At 30.9% G+C, this 21962-nt stretch overlaps 1 protein-coding gene across 3 annotated transcripts in view; it reads right to left on the reverse strand.

Annotated features, from left to right (window-relative positions):
- Nucleotides 1–21962, reverse strand: part of LOC134706827 (voltage-dependent calcium channel type A subunit alpha-1-like) — a 119234-nt gene that overhangs the window by 42210 nt on the left and 55062 nt on the right. For all 3 annotated transcript variants that reach the window (XM_063566130.1, XM_063566131.1, XM_063566132.1), the window contains exons 13-24: nt 13374–13433; nt 12844–12954; nt 12210–12276; nt 9112–9239; nt 7276–7388; nt 6145–6257; nt 5525–5656; nt 4638–4710; nt 3498–3618; nt 3069–3169; nt 1602–1661; nt 750–877 (exon numbers count right to left, since the gene is read on the reverse strand). In XM_063566130.1, the coding sequence (XP_063422200.1) occupies nt 750–877; nt 1602–1661; nt 3069–3169; nt 3498–3618; nt 4638–4710; nt 5525–5656; nt 6145–6257; nt 7276–7388; nt 9112–9239; nt 12210–12276; nt 12844–12954; nt 13374–13433 (1207 nt within the window). The remainder of the gene's footprint in view (nt 1–749; nt 878–1601; nt 1662–3068; nt 3170–3497; nt 3619–4637; nt 4711–5524; nt 5657–6144; nt 6258–7275; nt 7389–9111; nt 9240–12209; nt 12277–12843; nt 12955–13373; nt 13434–21962) is intronic.

A 21962-nucleotide genomic window follows, 5' to 3' on the forward strand; every position in this document is an offset into this window, starting at 1 on the left:
ATTTTTCAATTTTAACGTCAAAATTTTACACGCAAAGATGAGTATAGAACTTAACTTAATGTCTATAATATACATCCTATTGGCATGAAACTTTGTAAGCAGTGTTATAATACATTAAACTTTGTTCATACCAAGTTTTTTTAAGATTTGTCAACTCTTTCTACCCTATTAGGTCCGAGACCACCATTGTCGTCCCTTGATTTTCGTTGTTCACAAATATAGTCCCTAGTGTTGACAGTGGGTTACTTGCCATTAATTTTTATACCCCTTCCAAATTTATTTCTCCATGTTCAATGCCTCAAATTGCAAGAAGGGGGATGAAATTACACTGTTAAAAAATTTGGGTCCAGAATTTTAAAGGAAAGTAGTGATTTGGTCCAGCTGAAAAAGGTTGAAAATGAGCACTGCGGAAGCTGTCAAAAGATTTCAAGACGCCCTAAACATAAAATTGTCCATATTTTGAGTTAGAGGCGATGAAGTTTTCTATAAATTGGATATAATTTGTCCCAAAAGTAGTACAACACACTGTAAAAGTTTCTTTGAGAAAGCTCAGGTGGGATTTTTTTTATTTTCATTTATGTTCTAAAAGAAATGCACTACGAATTAATTGTGTTCTCGGACCAATTTAAGGAACTACACATTTTTTCACTCATAACAATAATTAGAGTTGTCTTTCTTGGACTATGCTTATAAAATAACATATGTTTTGAAGCTGTTATTTTATGATGAATAAGGTGATTTATACTTACTATGGAAAGTTTCCTGTTTTATCTGGCTCATTATTCTGTGGAGATGGGGGACAGATGTTGATCCCTGGCATCCCCCCTCCATTTCCATTTCCTGCAGCTAACATTTCATCCTGCTGAAGTTTCAATATCTGGATAAAACAATAATAACTCAAAATGAATTAAGTTTTTTCTGGTTAATAAATTCCATTTTCACAATTATACATATTATTAATCACAACATCATACTACAAAATTATCCAATTACTGCACATCAAACATGCATACTAAACAAATAGAGGGAGAACATGTATATTCTTAGTTCTTAAAAATAAATGGCACTTTTATATGGATATTCCACAGTAATCATTGACTTGGTATTAACATCATGAGTTTTTAGATAAATAACTTATTTACTGTTTCGTTCCACATAATTAATATAACTATTCTAAACATTTAAAACATGTATTATAAAGAACACTACACATTACATAGGAATTAATTAACAATGTCAGCAATAATCTTAGTCTGCTAAGAGAAGAATTTGATTTTGATTTTGCTTAGATAAAAGAAGAAGCTATTTGCATGTTATTAACTATTCTTAAACAAATTTAAAGGCATCACTTCATTAGATATACCGAAGTTTTGATTCAATTTTTCTTCTCAGTGAATAATCTAGAGCTACATTAATATAAAGGCTTAAATGTGAACTATCAAACAAATTTAACAGAATTTAACCGGATACATAATTGAGAGAAATTTGACTTTTTCTTCTTATTTGCAAGATTCAGATGCAATTAATATTTTACTGTTACCCTGAAATAGTAGTGAACAGAGAACCAGTGATGTGATTAATGATAAGAAAAGGGAGGTAACCTTCTGTTTCGATGAATCGTTATATTGTCCAGCAATGCCTTGTTTCATTTCCTCTTTAAGCTGTAACAAAAATAAGCAGAACATGCATAGGCAACTCAGTTCAAATGAACAAAAGACAATATAAATATAAATAAAAAACAAAACATTCAGGTTAATATGGATAAAAGTATCAAAAATTCACAATACAATATCAAAGGTTTAGGGATATCTGTTGACATATGTATACATAATTTTCAAATCCAAGAAGAGTGAATGTCTCCATTCAGTTTGTTTAGGTTTCTTTAGTTAATTGCAGATATTTGGAAACTGACCAATCAGATTAAACACAGCCTCTTGCAGGAATGTGTAGGTTTTTTTTTTCATTTTAGGGATTTCATACAAGCTTTAAATACATTATTTCATGAAAGCTTGATTCAATGTCGCTCTTTAGTTTCAAAGCAGATAAAAATATGATATATATAAAGAATCAGAGGATTCTCAGTAAACTCATGCATGTAGCAGATCAATCACACATGACTTGTTCAAATTATTTCAAAAGCAACAAATTAAAAGCAATAAATCAATAAATAGCAAACTGTTCAAAATGTAAGCAAAAAATAGCAATCATATACATACAAAAAATAAAATTGCAATGTAAACTGAAGTATGCATGGATGAAGCCAAAACAAATTTATTGATGGCAAATTTTGGTCATCTTTTTGCAAGATATATAAATTTCTATGAAGATAAATGTAGGTAAGGCCTTAATTTCCATTTAAAATTAAATGGGAGGTTATATGGCTGAGGGATACCCTTTATCCCAGATCTCACATTTCTAATCGAGGCTATCCTTTTCAGCAGTCTAGGGGCACCTTTCTTATTCCATGCCATATGCCTGGACGCCTATTTAACACAAAATTGCAAAAGTATTTACAGGGACATCTTTAACAGGAAAGGTACATGTGCAACTCAGGCTGTTTGTATCCATATAAAATGTCTACTATCCATGCAGGGGACAACCATTTGATATTCTGTGGGGGAGGTACGGCCAGGAGGATTATGCTAATTAACTATTTATTTTTATCTTTTGCTGTGTATGCTCATTTTTATTTCAGTCAATTTTTCCTTTTGTATCTATAAATTTCATGATGCATTGGACCAAGAGAAAAAAAAATCAGATCTTCACAGGGACAAATATTCATTTTTAAATACTCCTGGCCCTATCCAGAAAATCAAATGGTTGTCCCCTTATCTTAGTTGAACAATATCGAATGCTCTCATAATGATAGGAATAAAAATTGTTATGAATAAGATGATCACAGGATAGTTACTAATTTAAACTTCATTCAAACAAATCATATAATAGCTAATGACAAAATCAACACAATTCTTTTGCCTATGGAGCTACGTGTATTTAACGGATTTTCTTAAGTGAAAATGAGACTATATATGGTATGACTACTGCCAAATTGAATTCCATCATCATACCATAGCTTTAGCATCCTCCTCGTCCTCTTCAGCAGCCGTCAGTTCTTGAGCATTGGCTAAGTTATCCACCGCAATAGCCAAGAATACATTAAGAAGGGTGTCTGGGTTATGGTTAAGGAAGTTAAATATCTTTACACTGCAACTTAAAGAATGAAAAACATGTCTACATAAAATGTTTTTCTCATTTTTGAAGGCAGTATGGTTGCCTATAAGTGCTAACATTCACTTTATTTTAACTATGGTGGATAGTTGTCTCATTGGCAATCATTCACATCTCCTTATTTTGATAAAACATTGAATTTTAAATATATGAATTGTGATGTCACTAGTATTGTTATATTTCTTATCTAGATCATCAACACCATTTAAAGAACTTTTCCCTATAGGATGAGGCTTTAGCAGACATTTCTCATTTTGTGTTAAGGATACAGTTACCAAACAATACTAGAACTATAAAGTATGTTGAGTATAACATTCCATAACCCTGAATTCCACCCCTGGATCTTATACCATTGTACATCACTTCATTCCAATCTTCTCCAGTCAATATCTGTAAAGAAAAGAACATAGGTTTGTCCCGATTGAACTATTGACATCATACAACAATCAATTTTCCAAAGTGACATCAGATATTTTGTATTATGATCAGGGCTCAAGCTACCAGGCCACTTGGGCAAAAAAGTCGCATTCCCCGACCCCCAAAAGCGAAAACAAGTCGCCCTGTTGTTTATGATACTCGCTTTCAGTCGCTTCCGTCATCAGACATTTTCTATTTTTACCAAGTTGATGAAACATCAATTTGTTATTGATAAGAAATTCAGACAGTAATGATTCATTTTTTTAAGAAAAGAGGTTGAAGCATTGTCTTTGCAGTGTGTAGCAGGCCATTAAATAAAATACAACTTTTTATCACTTTGTGCATTGATGTCAAAATTTCATGTAAACCTTTGTGATGTGCAGTAATTGCAGACAAATAGCAATAAGGTGTATTGGTACATGTCCGAGAAATGTTCATATAAATTAAGACTCTGTTCATGCTTAAAATATTTAGGTCCACTGCAATAGATTCCAATCAGCTTTAATTGAAGATCAATTGTTATTAATCTTAATTAGATTGGTGAAGTATGTAATGAACATTAAAAACAGTTTTGTTGGTAACATTTTAATAATGCAAGCCTTTTATGTATTAATAGCTTTAGCAACCAAACTGACTGGCAGTCAAAGTAATCCATCTTAATGAGGACGACACAATCCATTGTGATTGACTTAAAAGGGAACAGATGAATCAAGACAAGATTTACACAGTATATTTTGATATTTAACTGTATAGTATGGATTTGGTTCACTATCCAAAGGCTAACGGGGACCTATAGTTAATTTTGGTCTAAACTGCATAGCTCTCTCATCGACAATCATACCACATCTCTTTATTTCTATTTTTATAGTCTCAAAAAGTTGTATAAAGTTTATACATAAAACACTTGTAATAAAGATATAGGGAATGTATTAAAATGTTTATACCTGAAACACTGTTTATAAAGATATAGGGAATGTATCAAAATGCTATACCTGAAACACTGTTAATAAAGCTATGGGGAATGTATCAAAATGTGCTGCAGGTCTTCCTTCAGGGAAATTCATCCTAAAAAATATATAAAATTAGTTATGGAAGAATTTAACAAAAACATCAAAACACAGTTAGGAGGTTGCAATCTTTGTGGATTTATAGTTTTTAGCAAAATCAAGATTAGTATCTGTTGGTTTGTATTTATTAGGCCATAGAAACAGTCTGCTGACAATGTGATGATACATAGGTTCATTCTCAAATAAACTGTCTATTTAAATCAATTTTAACTAGTTGGTATCAAAGTAAATTTTCAAACATATGTAACTCTGTTACTTACTCAGTCTCATTCTTAATGTGCCTGGCCAAAGTCAGAAGTCTGTTGTTCAGTGGCTGTACTTGGTTGTTGTCTGCCATATTTGTTTTTGGTTTATTGTGTTGTTATAAATCAGGTTGTTGGGTTACTTGTTTAAATTGTTTCTCACTTTGTTACATCAGGACCTTCTACAGCATATATATATGATAAGGGTTTAGCTCATTGACCAAGGCCTATATGTTATGGGTTTTGCTCATTGTTGAAGGCTATATGGTGACCTATAATTGCTTACATCCACATTATTTAGACTCTGGTGGATAGTTGTCTCATTGGTCATCATAACACATCTCCTTATTTTTACATAAATATTATGTCATAAATGAAATACTGTAAATTCAGAATTTATTGCATGCAACTATTATTGGTATTTTGTCATTTAAGACAAATCTGCAAATTTTATTTTTGGAAAATTGAGAAAGTTTAAATTTTTGCAATAATAACCCTGTAGCATATTTTGCAATAATAAAAACATCCCAATAATTTCTGAATTTGTAGTAAATAAATCTTTATACTTACTCTCCTCCAAATAGCTGCATACCAAGAAGGGCAAATATAAGTATAAAAAGAAACAACAAAAACAGCAAACTAACAATAGACCGCATACTACTAAGTAAAGAGACCACCAGGTTTCGTAAATTAGACCAGTATCTGAAATAAAGAAGAATAAATTACATGAGGCAGCTGTAATGTAGTGTTATCTAGTCTAATATTTCTCACTGGACAAGCTATAGCTAAATGCTTATATCAAATAAACTGGTAGAGGCTAATGACAATGGTAAGTTTTTCATAAATCATTTTAACAGTACACAATGAATATGAGATATTTTGTCTATCAGCATAAAATATACATAATTCTAACTATTCAACATAAATACGTTTATATTCTTAGTCTAATGTAAAGAAATTCATAATAAAAAAAAGACACTATTCTCTGTATAGCACTGTTGAAGACCTTACTTTGACCCATAATAAGTTGTCTCATTAGCACTCATACCACATCTTCTTATATCTATCCATTTTGTAAAACAAAAAACTTTTAAAAACAGTTATATATCCTGATTTGTTTTTTTTGCTAAGTAATGTAATTAAGAGTATCCCAAATTATTTTTTTTGGCTTAAAAGAGTATGTAACTGACCTGGTAACTTTGAATATTCTCAGTAAGCGTAGAGCTCTGAGTGTACTGATACCAAAAGAATCACCATCCTTGTATTCTGACCATAATACCTCTACTATACTTCCAACAATAACCTACAATTCAAATCACATTTATAATTAACACAATTTTACATCAAGGATCATACCTCCCTGCAAGGAATTACATTGATATAATCATCATCAGAAGTAAATTCTAAAATTTTCTTAATACTTCAAGAATTTTTTCAAGATTCTTTTTTTTTTTTTTTGTGGGGATCTGTCAAAATGCCATCTTGGAAGAAAAATTGTATGAACCAAGGTCCATTTTTAGATTTTTGCAATATTTCAATAAAATTTATCCGTGTATCAGGTGACTTGACTCTCATGTGTTTCACTCTACCTTTAAAATACTATAAAAGATAAGGCAGTCATTTTCTAATGGCTCGAGTGGGGTGCTCATTTTCGCCACATCTTTTCATGTTTTCTACAGTTTATGTTCAAGTCTAAATGTTTTTTGAAGTATACTGATATTTCTATATGAAGATAACTTCAAATGTAAAATATTCTTCAGCTTGAAAACGTAATTGTTGGAATATAATCATCTGAAAAGTTAGGTTAAAGGGTGTTTGAAATTACCTGATTTTTTTGTCAATGGGGGACACATATTCGCCATTTTTACAAATCTATTTAAAACCAAATTACAGCAGCTTTAAACAACATTGTTCAAATCAATTTCATTCTAGATGAATAGCAGACATTTCAAAGGTGTTCAGAACTGAAATTTAGGGCATTCAGTCAAAGAATTACTTAGAAATACTTCTTTGAATTCATGTTTTTTTTCTCAGAAAATTGGCCGAAAATCGTTGTCCATTTTTCGGTCCTTTTCAGTAGGTGCCGCAATTTTGTCTCAGTTTTAAAAAATAATCATATTTGTTATATAATATCATTTACCAGTATATGTCTTCCATTTCAGCCATCCTTTGAAGTTTTTACACCTCAAAATCATAAAATGGCGAAATTGTGTCCCCGGCGAATATGGGCGCCCCACTCTATTCATAATTTATTAAGAATTCTTAACATTTTTTTTAAAGTACTGCTTTCTTGAGTTTACTTGATTCTAACAAGAACTTACCACACAATCAAATATATTAAAAGAAGACTGGAAATACATTCTTACTCCTAGACCATACATCTTCACTAACATCTCAAACAAAAATAAACCAAGGAACACAAACTCCATAATATCTGTAAAGATAAATCACATAGTCATAAACATACAGCAGATATATATAAAGTGACAAGTCAAAGTCATGCATTTCTTATACATTTTGTAGATGTCCTCAGTATGTGTATCTTTGGGTGCATTACCTTTGCACTAATTTTTGAAAATGCAGTATTTCATTATTAAAACAAGAGGCTGTCAGAATGACAGCATACCAGATTTTCCTGTAGAGATCTAACCACTTTAAACAGTTGAGCAAGTATATACACAACATTTAAGCTTAAAACAGCTCTGAATTTGAATTGTGATTGAATATTTGATACAGCATAGGTTTGTGACACAAAATGAAGGGGTCAAAGTACTGAATAATTTGAAATTGGACCTGTACCTTTTATGTTCAAATATCAAAATTCTAAGTGCAATGCTAGTATTTTGTCAGATTATCAAAGAACAATCCAGAAGAATTCATATTTTAATGAAATTAAACAAAAGTTTAATTTACAATCATTTTGACCTCAATGTGGACACATTTCATGAAGGAGCCCAAAAATCCCAAATCTCAAATAAATACATATTTAGATTCAGCATTCCAAAGAACCCAATAAAGTCATTGTTTGTTGATTTCAAACAAAGTTTAATTTTGGACACTGATTTGGACCACCCACCATACATCCCCAAATCAATAACCAAATAATTCTTTCAAAAATCTGGATAAAGAAACAGGTTTTTTTTTGTGGTGCACTGTAACTTGGCACCAATGAAAGTAAATGGTACAATACAAAGCACCTGTATTTTTGTTAAATGTTCAATTTATGCAATTTTAAGGATATCAGTTTACATTATCTATGCTGGTATTAACTCACAATAATAGTTTTAATAAAATCAATTTTGAATAAAAAATACTGTTTGCATTATTATCTTTTATTCCAACCATGATTCAAACAAACGATGTCATTTGGAAGGTTTGGTTCAATCTATTTATTGAAACATTGATATTGACTAGACTAGCTGAGAACCACATGAAGTCAATGAAACTGTATATTTTATAATCTGATGACTAATTGTATACTGCTTAAACTTACAGACTTCTTATATTGCATATAAATCTGATATAAAAACATTTACTAAACATGCTTATGATGAATGAACACCGTGAGATTTAATGTCTGGCCACCTGTCCCCGTAAGACTATCTACCGAATATAGAAACATAACCTTGAAACATGCAGAGATCAAGTTAACTGACCTCAATACAACACTATATCAAAATCAGCTTCTATTGTGCTTTTTTCAATCAACATTGACTTCAAAGAAATGTTAACATCTTTCTGTTTCAATTTCAAAGCCTCTCTCTCTTCTTCGTGTCAACCAAGTTAGAATTTCTTGGAAAAAAATAATGTCTTGCTCTAGGGGAATGTTTCTTTTATTCTGATGGATCAAACTTCAATAAATGTTTATTTGGAAATCTATTTCAATAAATCAAGGCATGTACATTAAACTTTTTTTTTTCTCAGATCAGGCAAAATTGAAAAGATTTTCTGTTCTCTAATAATAAATTCAATGATCTGTCTGATCTATTTAACTGTGACTTCATTATTTTTCTATGAATAACAATTTTTAGTGGGTTTTGTGGGTACAGATGAACCACAAATTTAAATACCGGGGGGGTATTAAAAAAAATTACAAGTGTTCCTCAATCCACAAAAAATGATACCCATGAAAATAACTGAATCCACAGTATACTTACATAGAAACTGTGTATGCCACAACGGTTGGCCATAATGTTCTGATGCCACACAAACTGTGTTCAGAAGTACTAATACTATAACTAGCCAGTAAAAAAATTGACTTTTTACAAGACGACGAACAGTGACTCTGAAAAGATAAAAATAATATATAACTCTATTTATAAATATAATCTTTTTTCTTGGTGCAGACAAATTGGTACCGTAAATATCATTACATATTAGGTGTTACTAGCTATATATAGGTTTATTATATCATAGAGAAATAAGATGATGGTAGAGCAATGCAATAAGCACATTATGCAATAGTAATCCTATTAGAGTGGATGATCTGTCAGCAACACAGAGAATCTGAAATAAACATCTATAGTCATAATGATGATTTTCAATTGTGTGCAAGTTAAGGAACTTGTCTTTTCAAACAGTAATTTGAAGCAGGATTGAAATCATGAAGAAATCTGAAACCAGACAAAAAGTCATATTTGAAATTCAAAATAATTCATGCATTACAGAATTATTTTTTTCAGAATGTTGTTATAAGATATGAGTGTGTAATTTAAAGAAGCTGTATTATCGCTATTTTGTGCATTTTTCGTTTGATCTATTTTTGTGATAATTTTCATATCATGCTACTCGCTTGAGATGGAATAATTATCACTAGAAACTAAGGAGGCCACGTGGCTTTGCTAACGAAATTGACACGAACGTGATGAAATTGACAACGTCGTCATAGGTAAAATAGCGATAAATAGATTATCATTGGTCATCTCAACTCGATTGCTTTTCTCACTTTCGCTGTACCAGCTCAAGCGAGAAAATCAATCTCGTTGAGATGATCAACGATAATCTATAATTATCTTAGTAATATGGATATTTCATTCTCTATTCAGAGCAATATAAGCAAAGTTTGTGATAATGGACATTTTACAATAACCTCAACAAAGCTTTTTATTAAGAATATTTTTCAGAGAAATGATTGACAAAAACAACATATGTCTTTTTTATATACATGTATATATAAATTACCAGTATTGGCAATTCTTTCAATGATAAACATGTAATCAACAAAACAAGTTTTAGGTTAAAGTCAGATCATAGCCACATGGTAAAGTTTTAGGTCAAAGTCAGATCTTAGCCACATGGTAAAGTTTTAGGTTAAAGTCAGATCTTAGTCACATGGTAAAGGAATTTAAAAGCAATATAGAAAGTTGTTGTTTGTGGTATTTGAGAAAAATAACCTAATCAAGGCAAAGCATCGTGTCAGATGCACTGACTGACATTTTTTGGTCATAAAAAGTGATAGAAAATTTGATGGACAATGGTAAATCATTACATTCTACACTCTTATCTCTTATTCAGCAATTTATACTAGAGGTCTCTTGACCTCCTGAAATAATCACCTACCAGCTAGAAACAATAAACTATGACTATTTAAAAAGATATATTCTGGTGACAGTGAGATAAAAAAAACTCTTCTTTTCATGCTTTTATGAATATATGAAATGAATAAAGATTCTATAGTATTAACATATATTGATATTTACACTAATGAATGTAAACATGGGGTCTGTCTTGTGATGGATAATACAACTGCATTCATAAGTGAATAAGCATGTGACAAAACTTGTGTTAAAGGAAAAAGTAAACATTATATCTGCCAGGTCAGACATTTTCTTCAAAACTTATTAAATTTGTTTAACGTCATAACAAATTCATGCATCTAATAATTATAAAATAAGTATTCACCGATATCTATCATTTTTGGATCTGCAAAGATTGGCACTGATGAAATTGATGTTATTTCAAACAGGAACAAAAAGTTATTAATATAACAAATATATATAAAAATTTCAACAATTACTTTAAAATTCTGGAATAAATTCCTCTTTAAAATCTATTTTTTTGCCATCTGGTGTTCATTTATAATTCAATGAGTAATATTTTGATACAAAGATTCATTCTCAATATTCAAACTTTTTAATATATACCAGTTATTCAAAGGGGAGAAGGGTTAACAAGCAAATATTTTATTATTTCATAGTAATTCAGTAATGATATATTGAAACAACAAAGATACACGGTCATCTTCATTCCAAAAGTGTAGAATATTCCTTTAAGAATAGTGATACACTGCCTTCATGGCATAATGTTACCGTATGTATAAGAAAGGAAATATTATGATACAGACAGTTGCAATATAAACAACAGGAAAGGCTGCTAGATATTTACAACTGAATGAGATTCTCTTCACAGAATCAATAATTTACATACTTGAAAAGTTAATAACTGAATGAATGCCAGCGGATTGCACAACAATCTGGCTCATTTACAACATGTTTTGAAGTATTACCATAGTTATAGCAATGGGGAAAAAGAGAGCAGATGTCAACACCACCATATATTGTAGAAAGTCTCCATATATTTTGATTGACTGATTGTTGTTTATTTAACATCCAACAAAATTCTGTATATATTTTAAAGCCATTAGATATCTCTTAAGGCACATGTCATGACATTGAAATCTCTTAGACACTCAAACATTAAAGTTAAGGAAGGTAAATGGGCCATTTGTGTAGTGTAACCAGTTTGACCTCTAATTTTAAGTGTAATAAATACATCATTCAATAGTAACTTTGTAACCTATTTTGATCAATGTTTTCTACAAAAAAGACAGTATATTGAGGGCAATCTAATTCATATTACATGTATTAGGTTAGTAATTTGTCAATTAAGTTAGTAAACAAGAATTCATATTGACACAAATTATTACATATATTACATAATATTACATATAAATTTGTGCAAAGTTGAAAGGATTTTTTCAATGTTTCAAAAGCAGTGTAGCAGGGTTGTGATCTCAAGTAAAAAAGAATATTACCATTGTTTCTATAATCCTTATAATTATTTAGAAGCAAAAACATGTACTTGTAATTTGTTTGTTGTTAACAATTGTGATAGAAAGCCAACCCTGCAATACCCAAAGCTAGATATTTCATAATACCTTATAATTATGGCTCCCAATAAGCAACCTCAATGATACAAAACAGGATTTTCCTATTATCAAAAATATTTGTAACTGAAAAAGCTTTAAAAAACTTACTTAAATTTTTTCTCTGCTTGCCAAAACGAGGCACAACGACCTGAATAATTTCTACCATAACCATTTCCTGCAACAGAAAAGAGATGTACTATAAGCAAATGTACACTTATTATGCACTGGCTTAATAAGACAGAAAATAAGTCACAAATTATATCATAACAAGATAATCATTGATGCCATACAAAAAACTGTCCCCTGAAGTTGCAGAGAAAAAAGTGCTATGAAAAGATAGATGATTTTACCCAAGTACATGTGAGCACTGAAAGTTCAAGAAGGCATTCATTTTTCAGTGAGAACTAAACATTGCATTGTATTAAGAATTAGAAAGCAATACTATGAATATATTATTGTTGTTGATTCTACCACGATTATGGAAAAAGGAAGATAGCTCCAATTTTAAATATTACTTTTAAAATGACATCATTTCTATTCTGTCAGTAAGAACATTTACTAGATTCATTCATCATGCACAATTACTATAACTTTTTTTTAGAACTGCCTCTTTTTTTACCTCTCTTGGTAAGCAAAATCTTAAACCTTAATGTCATTCCCAAATCTCTCTCAGGCATGATCTAAGTGTATGTTTGTTTAAGGTTAGACTGTTTTACATTGTGTTTACAGTAAATGATCTTACGCATATTCATATCTGCTAATAAATCATCGTCATTATCATCATTATTTTCATCACTACCATCTGTTCCTTCTTTTAACTGTCGTACTTTCTTTGCTGCAGCTCGTCGTCTCGCTGAAATACAAAACTGTACTGTATGCAACTATTGTAAGCAATGGTATCTCTTAGAGGAGATAAATGTTTCATCAAGTGCTGAGATTCTATCATAAAGTAATGCCTTACCTTGTCAATTTGAGCAGTCTGACTTTTTCAGACTAATTTATTTTGTTAAAGTAATAAGTTGAAAATATTAATAAATGATTCCAAAATATTCAAGTTCAAAACTAGCCATAGATCATCAGATTGCAATGCAGAAATCACGTTTTTCATTTTCAAAAGTGCAAAAAATGTCATAAAGAAGAATCGCTGACATTAGAATTTTTGTAAAAATCAATCAATCATTCACTTACTATATATTGTTTACTGAAACAATATTAATGTTAATAATGCTGTAAAGTTAAATAAGAGTAAAATGTTTTATAAATATTTGCTACCTTCCATTATTTTTAATTTATCTTCATCTGTTGTTCGTTCTTCATTGAGCATTACTTCTTCTGTAAAACAAAATGTTAATACTTTTTATTCTAATTTTACACATTACAGAACATATATTATTTAAGAAAAAATGAGGCAACTGTAAAAATATTGAATTTCTCCTTCACTTATAACAACATACAATGAATTTAAAGTCTTATAACTGACATAATGTTACAATAAAGATCTTCTATCAACTTTGATTTTCTTGAAGCTTCCTGACCCTTAAATTGAACCCAATTGGAAAAAGAAAATGCCTGCCTACCTACCCACTGTCTCAACTTTGGGTAGGGTTTGGGCAAACCAAAATATTTTTAAGTGTGGCCTGAAGGCAAAGTAAATTATTGGTCCAAATTTGCTGTTTATATAATGAACCAATGTTGAGCTTAAGACCAAAGCAACTTATTGCTCCACAATTTGCAGTTTTTTTTGCCCTAGGTTGAGCTTAAGATTAATACAGCGTATTGGTCCAACATTTGTTGTTTTTGGTCTAAAGTTGAGCTGAATACCAATGTAGCTTAGTTAAGACACTATTAATTCAGATAAATCATCAAATAACAATATAATGCACATGAAAAATATCTAGGATTCAGGATTGAGCAAAGTAAGATGCTTTAACAAATCAATGCAGCACCTGCTGTATAGACCAAAGCTGAGATGAAGGCCAATGAAATGGGTAACTGACCTTTACCTAAGCAAGTACAAAACTGCAAAATTATAATATTTGTATTCAACAAATTTGAAGCTAAGCCATAAAGAAATCATATTAAAGACATAAGATTTTGGCATGTATATAATGTCAAAGTGGACATTTCTTAAATCTAAAACTAAATTAAGGATTGTGCCAAATAACATAGTCCTTTATTAACATTTGTGAAGACATATTTGATATTAAGAAAAGCATTGGTGATAACTTGGCAAACTTCTCAATCAGACATCTAGCCTTCTAACAGAAAGTTTAAAACATCCCTAAGTACGTCAAGCATTGATTTAATAAAAAAAAAAATTATGTCAAACCAGTAGAACTTGATGCTGAAACTTTAATTATGAAATAATTGATATGCAAAATATATATGATAAAGACAGTTATCTTTCTGTGTCTTAGTGCTGTACTTCCAATGTACAATAAGAAGAATCTATCAACCTTGAAAACTAAACAATGATGCACACATCAATGATCATGTATATTTTAGATAATTATTTAACATGCACAAATTAATGGACCTGTTATTAGGCTGTATTCAGTACTTTTTTAATGGCATTTGCTGCAATATCTATATTGAAAATCAATATATTAGATAATTAAGTTGGCATAATCAGAATTAAATTTCCATAAAATGCAATTATCGACCTGATTATTGAAAAGACTGAAATTTATCTTTTATTTTATGTTTTACCTTGTCAATTCTATCAATAATAAGGACAATGATATTGTTGAGAGACAGATTTTAGTAGTTTGTTGTAGACCTATCATATCAATTTACACAATATTACAAGTTTGGTTTGGGTCATTTTTTTTCAAAACCTCACTAAATCCAAGTTGAATTCTATGACCTAAAATCTACTGATTGATCAGGTTTTGACCAACTAAATTACATAAATCATGCCTTAAAGACTAATAATTATTGATTTATTCCCAGAAAAAAAATAATCATGTCACGTCTCCTTTAATAGACTTCATGACAATTTAGTATTAGATGCTTTACAAAACTATTCTACATTACAATATGTTGAATGCTTATCGAATTAACAATCAGCAACTTGTTTTATATTGGTGAGCAGGTAGCTAGGGTATAAAGGTGTGTAGCTCAACAGTAATATTGGACAAAGAAATAACCTAATTAAAATATTAAAGATTAAAAACAAGAATATCTATACTCAGTTTAACATCAATGATGGGCATTTTTTTTAGACACGACTTCACAATATATTTTAAAAATCCTATTGAAAGTACAAACACATAATTGAAGACTTAGAATTCAGTTCTAACCAAAGAAAAACAAATAAATCAAAACCATTCATTTTTACTTGACTGTTGTTTTTTTCTTATCAATATCTTCTGCTTCTCAAGAAAGGAACTTCTATCAAATTTCTATAGCCGACTTTAAGGTAAGGGTTTTACTCATTGTTGAAGGCTGTACAGTTACCTATAATTGCAAACATCCACTTCATTTGATGTTTTGAGGATAGTTGTCTCATTAGCAATTAAATCACATCTCCTTATTGATATACAAATGACATAATCTTCAAAGCATAAAAATAATTCAAAAAGGTCCATTCTTTTACATTTTGTAATCCCAAAGACATTAACTTAAATTCAAACAAAATTCATGAGCTTCTTTTTTAATAGGATAGGGAAGCTGCTTTTCTCAATGAAAAGCAAGTTAAATTGATCTTATAACTTATACCAATTGTACCTTAGATGAATTTTGATATACTTTGACCTCTATCATTTCACTATTGAAACTTTTTGCAGTAAACTAAAATGTCCTTCAAGGTTTACATATAACTCTTTGCTACAATATGGAATATTATTATATTTCCTTAGATATATGTGTTAACATGCAGAGGAACATGCAGTAACATGGATGACAAGGGTAATCCAATAGTCACACTAAATTTGTTGAAGCAGTTAGAATGCAGTCAACCATTTTTGCACTTCATATGGAACAAATATGGAAAAAGACGGCACATAGTTATATTTCTACAGATTACTACACATTTATATAAGTACTGTTTTCTACATCTATTATCACATACCCTCATCTGAAGATGCATAAAGATAGAATTTGTCATTTTTAAACAAACCAGTGAAAACACGGTCAAGGTCATATATTACAAAGCAGATGAACATATAATTTTACAATAATGAACTTAAATAATGAACATAAAATATATTTGACCTACTACTCTTAGTCAGTGCCCTCATGATTATTTGTTTCTGTTTCTTGGAAACTATGGTGAAACCTATTTATAAGAGATCACAATTGAATGGACATACACAATCAGAACTCTGTTTATAAATTGAGGTTTTCTAAGAAGGTTTTGCAGACTGTTGTCTTTTCATCTTTATTCGTCAATATTTTGACTTGTAAATATGTAACAGTATATCAGGAAACACAAAACATAATGGGTCGTACAATACAACCCCCACCCCCACCATGTGTACAATAAAAGACAAACAACAAAGAACACATGGTCTGGATAACCAGATTTGATGTGGTGGGAGGTAAAACAGATTTTCTTCCCACAAATCTTCCCTTTACCCATTTACACTCTACTTCAAAAATTTTAACACGTAATAAACTAGAGGGCTGAGGCTCTTAAGAGCCTGTGTCGCTCACCTACTTGGTCTATGTGCATATTAAACAAAGGAGACCGATGGATTCATGACAAAATTCTGTTTTGTTGATGGTAATGTGTTTGTAAATATTACTTTACTGAACATTTTTGCTACTTACAATTTTCTCTATCTGTACTTGGCCCTTTAGTTACAGAGGAAACTATTTTGTAAAAAACTTACCAAAATTGATAAAAATTGTTTAAAATTGACTCTAGATCTAACTTTGCTGAACATTATTGTTGTTTACAGTTTATCTCTATCTATAATAGTATTCAAGATAATAACCAAAATCAGCAAAATTTCCTTAAAAATTACCAATTAGAGGGTAGCAACCTAACAACCAGTTGTCCAATTCATCTGAAAATTTCAGAACATAGTTATTGACCTGATAAACAATTTAACCCCTAGTAAGATGATGATTGTGGGCAAGTTTGGTTAAATTTGCCCCAGTAGTTTCAGAGGAGAAGTTTTTTGTAAAAGTTAACGCCAACAGACAAAAAGTGATGAGAAAAACTCACTTGGCCCTTTGGGCCAGGTGAGCTAACAAGAGAGCATGCACAGGCTGAACTGTCTTGTCTGGTTTACTGACCATTGATTTTAAGTTGAGTGTCTGAATTACAATCAGTTTACATGTACTACAAGGATCACTTAAAATACATTTTTTTTAAATCAATGACAATGAGGTCAAGGTCAGATAAATCCTGTAAGATAGACATTCACACATTTAAACTTTTCCATGCACCAAATAAAGTTGACTTATTGCTTATGGTAATGAAAACAGTTCAAAACACAAAAACTCAAGATTGACAATGAACCATGAAAAAAATGAGGTCAAGGTCATATGATACCTTCCTGACATATATGTTCACCTTACAATCATTCCATACACCAAAAATAATTGACATACTGCTTTAGTATTTTAAAAACAGACAAAATACAAAGCATATTACTAACCAATGAACCATGAAAATGATGTCAAGGTTATGTGATACTTCCCAGACAGATGTATGTACACCTTACAACCATTATATGCATCAAATATAGTTTACCTAATGCTTAAAGAATTTGTAAAACAGACAAAAACACAATAACCAGCCAACCATGAAAATGAGGTCAATGTCAGATGAAACCTGCCAGACTGACAAGTATCCCTTACAATCATTCCATACACAACATATAGTTGATCTATTGCTATTCTTAGAAACAAACCTAATCATGTAACTTTTAACCTTGATCACTAATTCATGAAATGAGGTCAAGGTTAGGTTTACCCTGTCTGAGGTATATGTAGATGTATACCAAATGCAGTTATCCTATTACTCATCTCATAAAATTGAAATGAAAAATTCACATGACAAAAGACAATATTTTTTTTTCAAACAGTCCCTGAACCATAAAAATGAGGTTAAGGCCAATTGACATCGGACAGATGTAAAAATGTTACAAAATGTATCAGCAAACAATGTATGTAACATCCAGGTCTACTACCTTCTGAAATATTAAGATTAAAGTTTTATACAAATAGTTCATGCCATCCATGATAGTAAGGCCAACCTTAAAAATATGTTTGTTTGCAGTTTTCCGACTACCTTCAGACTGAAGGGTCGGTAGGTAGGAAAAATATTTTATTTTATCAGCCAAAATACAGTTTAAACAAGCAGTTACACTAAACCAAGTTTCTTGTGAAGAAAAAAAACATTTTAAAACAACAAACACTGGACATGCTGAAAACCAACATCAAATGAACAGCCATTTTCAGATAAAAAAAACTTTTTAACCAAAACCGAAACTTTAACATAGTGTCGTAATCCAATTTATGACATAAAATATGGTATAATTATTAAATACTGGAACACTTATAAACAAGTAATGTCATTATGATTAGAAATGTTTTAAAGAAATATATTCTGACAGACATGTATGCTTCTTGACTAGAATATAGAGTATTTTCATCAGAAAAATGTATATATTTTAGATTTATAAGACAATTATTAAAGAGTGTATTTTTAATAAAAAAAAGTAACCATTGAATCTTCCTCAATTGAAAAAAAAGGCAACTTGAAAAAAAAGTATTAAGACATCCGACTGTTCATATTTCTAACTGGCAATATTTAATTATGTGTGATAAGGATATATTTTTGCCAGGCTTTAATGAAAACCAAAGAAATCTAAAGTTTGGGGTGAAATCCATAGCACCCCATTAAAAGTAAATGGTCTGTACTGAAATGTTTTTAATGCACAAAAAAAATTGGCAGCATAGCTCCTAAGGACATGTTTTAATTGAATTCACACAGGCCACACAGTTTGGGTATATATATTAATATTGTAAGAAAGAGAATAATTGCAATGAGTGAGACATACTCATTGCAATCGAAGATAGATTTAATATAGAGAGAGTATATTTATTTTTCAAGCTAAACATTCATTTTCTCTACATCTTTGTGTAGTTAGGGTTGCTTCTTATTGATTTGGCATGATCTATATCCATTAACATTTCAAATGAGCCCTTCCTCCGTTCAGGCGTGTTTACAGATATCCATGAAGATTTAAGTCACGGAGGAGTGGTTTCATCTTTGTTGTCTTCACAACGATTTGTAAAAAATATGCCATACTTCAAGCTGCTGTCGAATTATTTAACCACTGAAATCGGTTCCATAAAGTCAGGCTCCACAGATTCTGAACCCGATTTGTTTAAGACAGAATGGTTATCGTGTCAGTTTATATGAATATCCGCTGCATCATCGTCAATGATATCATCACACATCATTACATGTGCCTGAATCTGTATAAACAGTTTACTTATACAGTGCTGTACTAATAAACTTTTTTGTTTGTTATTTATCTTAAAATTTACAAGAGACGTTAGCATAAAGTACTCCTCCGTGACTTCATGGATACCTGTAAACAATTTCCATGTGCTTTATCATTAAATGGTCACATGAACGCTTGACGGGAGGCTAAGAAAAATCGAACTTGAAATGTGTAATTGACCCAGACTTTAAATCATCTCCGGAAAGGACCCAAAGTTCCGGATCACGTCAATAGAGGTATTAAAAAAAAATTCTTCAAATTTAAAGCAATAAAATTTTCACAGTCGGGAGGATTTTCAAGGGTCGGTCGGTAAACTGCAAACAAACAATATTTTAATTTAAGCCTAATACCTATGTCTCGCATATTGCAACTTTCATAGTTGAGAGACAAAAACCTGTGCAGTGCAGCTACCAACAGGATGAAAAAGAGTTATATGAACATCTTCTCTTCTGAGATAATCTGATCAGCATGCAATATATCATGATCAGTTAATAAAGATCAGCTATAACTAAGAAAGAGTGTACAACAAAATAATATCAATTTGTCAAGTCAGTGTGAAGAAAGAGTTTTTCAAAACTTGTTTCGGAAATTTTTTCCATCAATGTTATTAGGTGGGATTTCAAAGTTTTATGAAATTTTACATGCACAATATAAGATTAAATTATATAAGATTAGTTTGAAAAGGCTTTTTTCTTATCAGATGATTACTCAGAATACAAAAATCCTTAATATTGGAATGGTTTACTAGTTTACCATGCCTTTGAACTGGGGTAAATAAATGTATTACAATAAAATACATAAATAAACATTTACACAGAAAAAAAACCATAAACTTCAGCAAAAAAAACTGTGTAAACTACAACAAATATTGGATGTCTTTTAAAAAATTCTCAGTCAAAAGAAATCAATTAATCCAGATTTGTATATAAAAAAGAAGATGTGGTATGATTGCCAATGAGACAACTATCCACAAAAGACCAAAATGACACAAACATTAACAATTATAGGTCACCGAACGGCCTTCAACAATGAGCAAAGCCCATACCACATATAGTCAGCTATAAAAGGCCCTGATAAGACAATGTAAACAATTCAAGCGAGAAAACTAACAGCCTTATTTATGTAAAAAAAGTATGAAAAAACAAATATGTAACACATAAACAAACGACAACCACTGAATTACTGGCTCCTGACTTGGGACAGGCACATACATAAATAATGTGGCGGGGTTAAACATGTTAGCGGGATCCCAACCCTCCCCCTAACCTGGGACAGGTGTATAACAGTACAACATAAGAACGAACTATAAAAATCAGTTGAACTAGAGGCTCTAAAGAGCCTGTGTCGCTCACCTTGGTCTATGTGCATATTAAACAAAGGACACAAATGGATTCATGACAAAATTGTATTTTGGTGATGGTGATGTGTTTGAAGTTCTTACTTTACTGAACAATTTTGCTTCTTACAATTATATCTATCATGAACTTTGCCCATTAGTAACAGAGAACTATATTTGGTAAAAATTTACATAAATTTACCAAATTAATGAAAATTGTTAAAAATTGACTATAAAGGGCAATACTCCTTAAGGGGTCAATTGACCATTTAGGTCATGTTGACTTATTTGTAGATCTTACTTTGCTGAACATTATTGCTGTTTACAGTTTATCGCTATCTATAATAGTATTCAAGATAACCAAAAACGGCAAAATTTCTTTAAAAATTACCAATTGGAGGGCAGCAACCCAACAACCAGTTGTCCAATTCATCTGAAAAATTCAGGGCAGATAGATATTGACTTGATTAACAATTTAACTTCTTGTCAGATTTGCTCTAGATGCTTTGGTTTCATAGTTATAAGCAAAAAACTGCATTTTACCCCTATGTTCTATTTTTAGCCGTGGCGGCCATCTTGGTTGAATGGCAAGGTCATCGGACACATTTTTCAAACTAGATACCCCAAAGATGATTGTGGCCTAGTAGTTTCAGTGGAGATTTTGTAAAAGATTACTTAGATTTATGAAAAATGGTTAAAGATTGACTATAAAGGGCAATAACTCCTAAAGGGGTCAACTGACCATTTTGGTCATGTTGACTTATTTGTAGATCTTACTTTGCTGAACATTATTGCTGTTTACAATTTATCTCTATCTATAATAATATTCAAGATAATAACCAAAAACAGCAAAATTTCCTCAAAATTACCAATTCAGGGGCAGCAACCCAACAACCGATTGACCGATTCATCTGAAAATTTCAGGGCAGATAGTTCTTGACCTGATAAACATTTTTATCCCATGTCAGATTTCCTCAAAATGCTTTGGTTTTTGAGTTATAAGCCAAAAACTGCATTTTACCCCTTTGTTCTATTTTTAGCCGTGGTGGCCATCTTGGT

This window comes from Mytilus trossulus, chromosome 2, assembly GCF_036588685.1.
Source record: "Mytilus trossulus isolate FHL-02 chromosome 2, PNRI_Mtr1.1.1.hap1, whole genome shotgun sequence".
Taxonomy (NCBI): Eukaryota; Metazoa; Mollusca; class Bivalvia; order Mytilida; family Mytilidae; genus Mytilus; species Mytilus trossulus.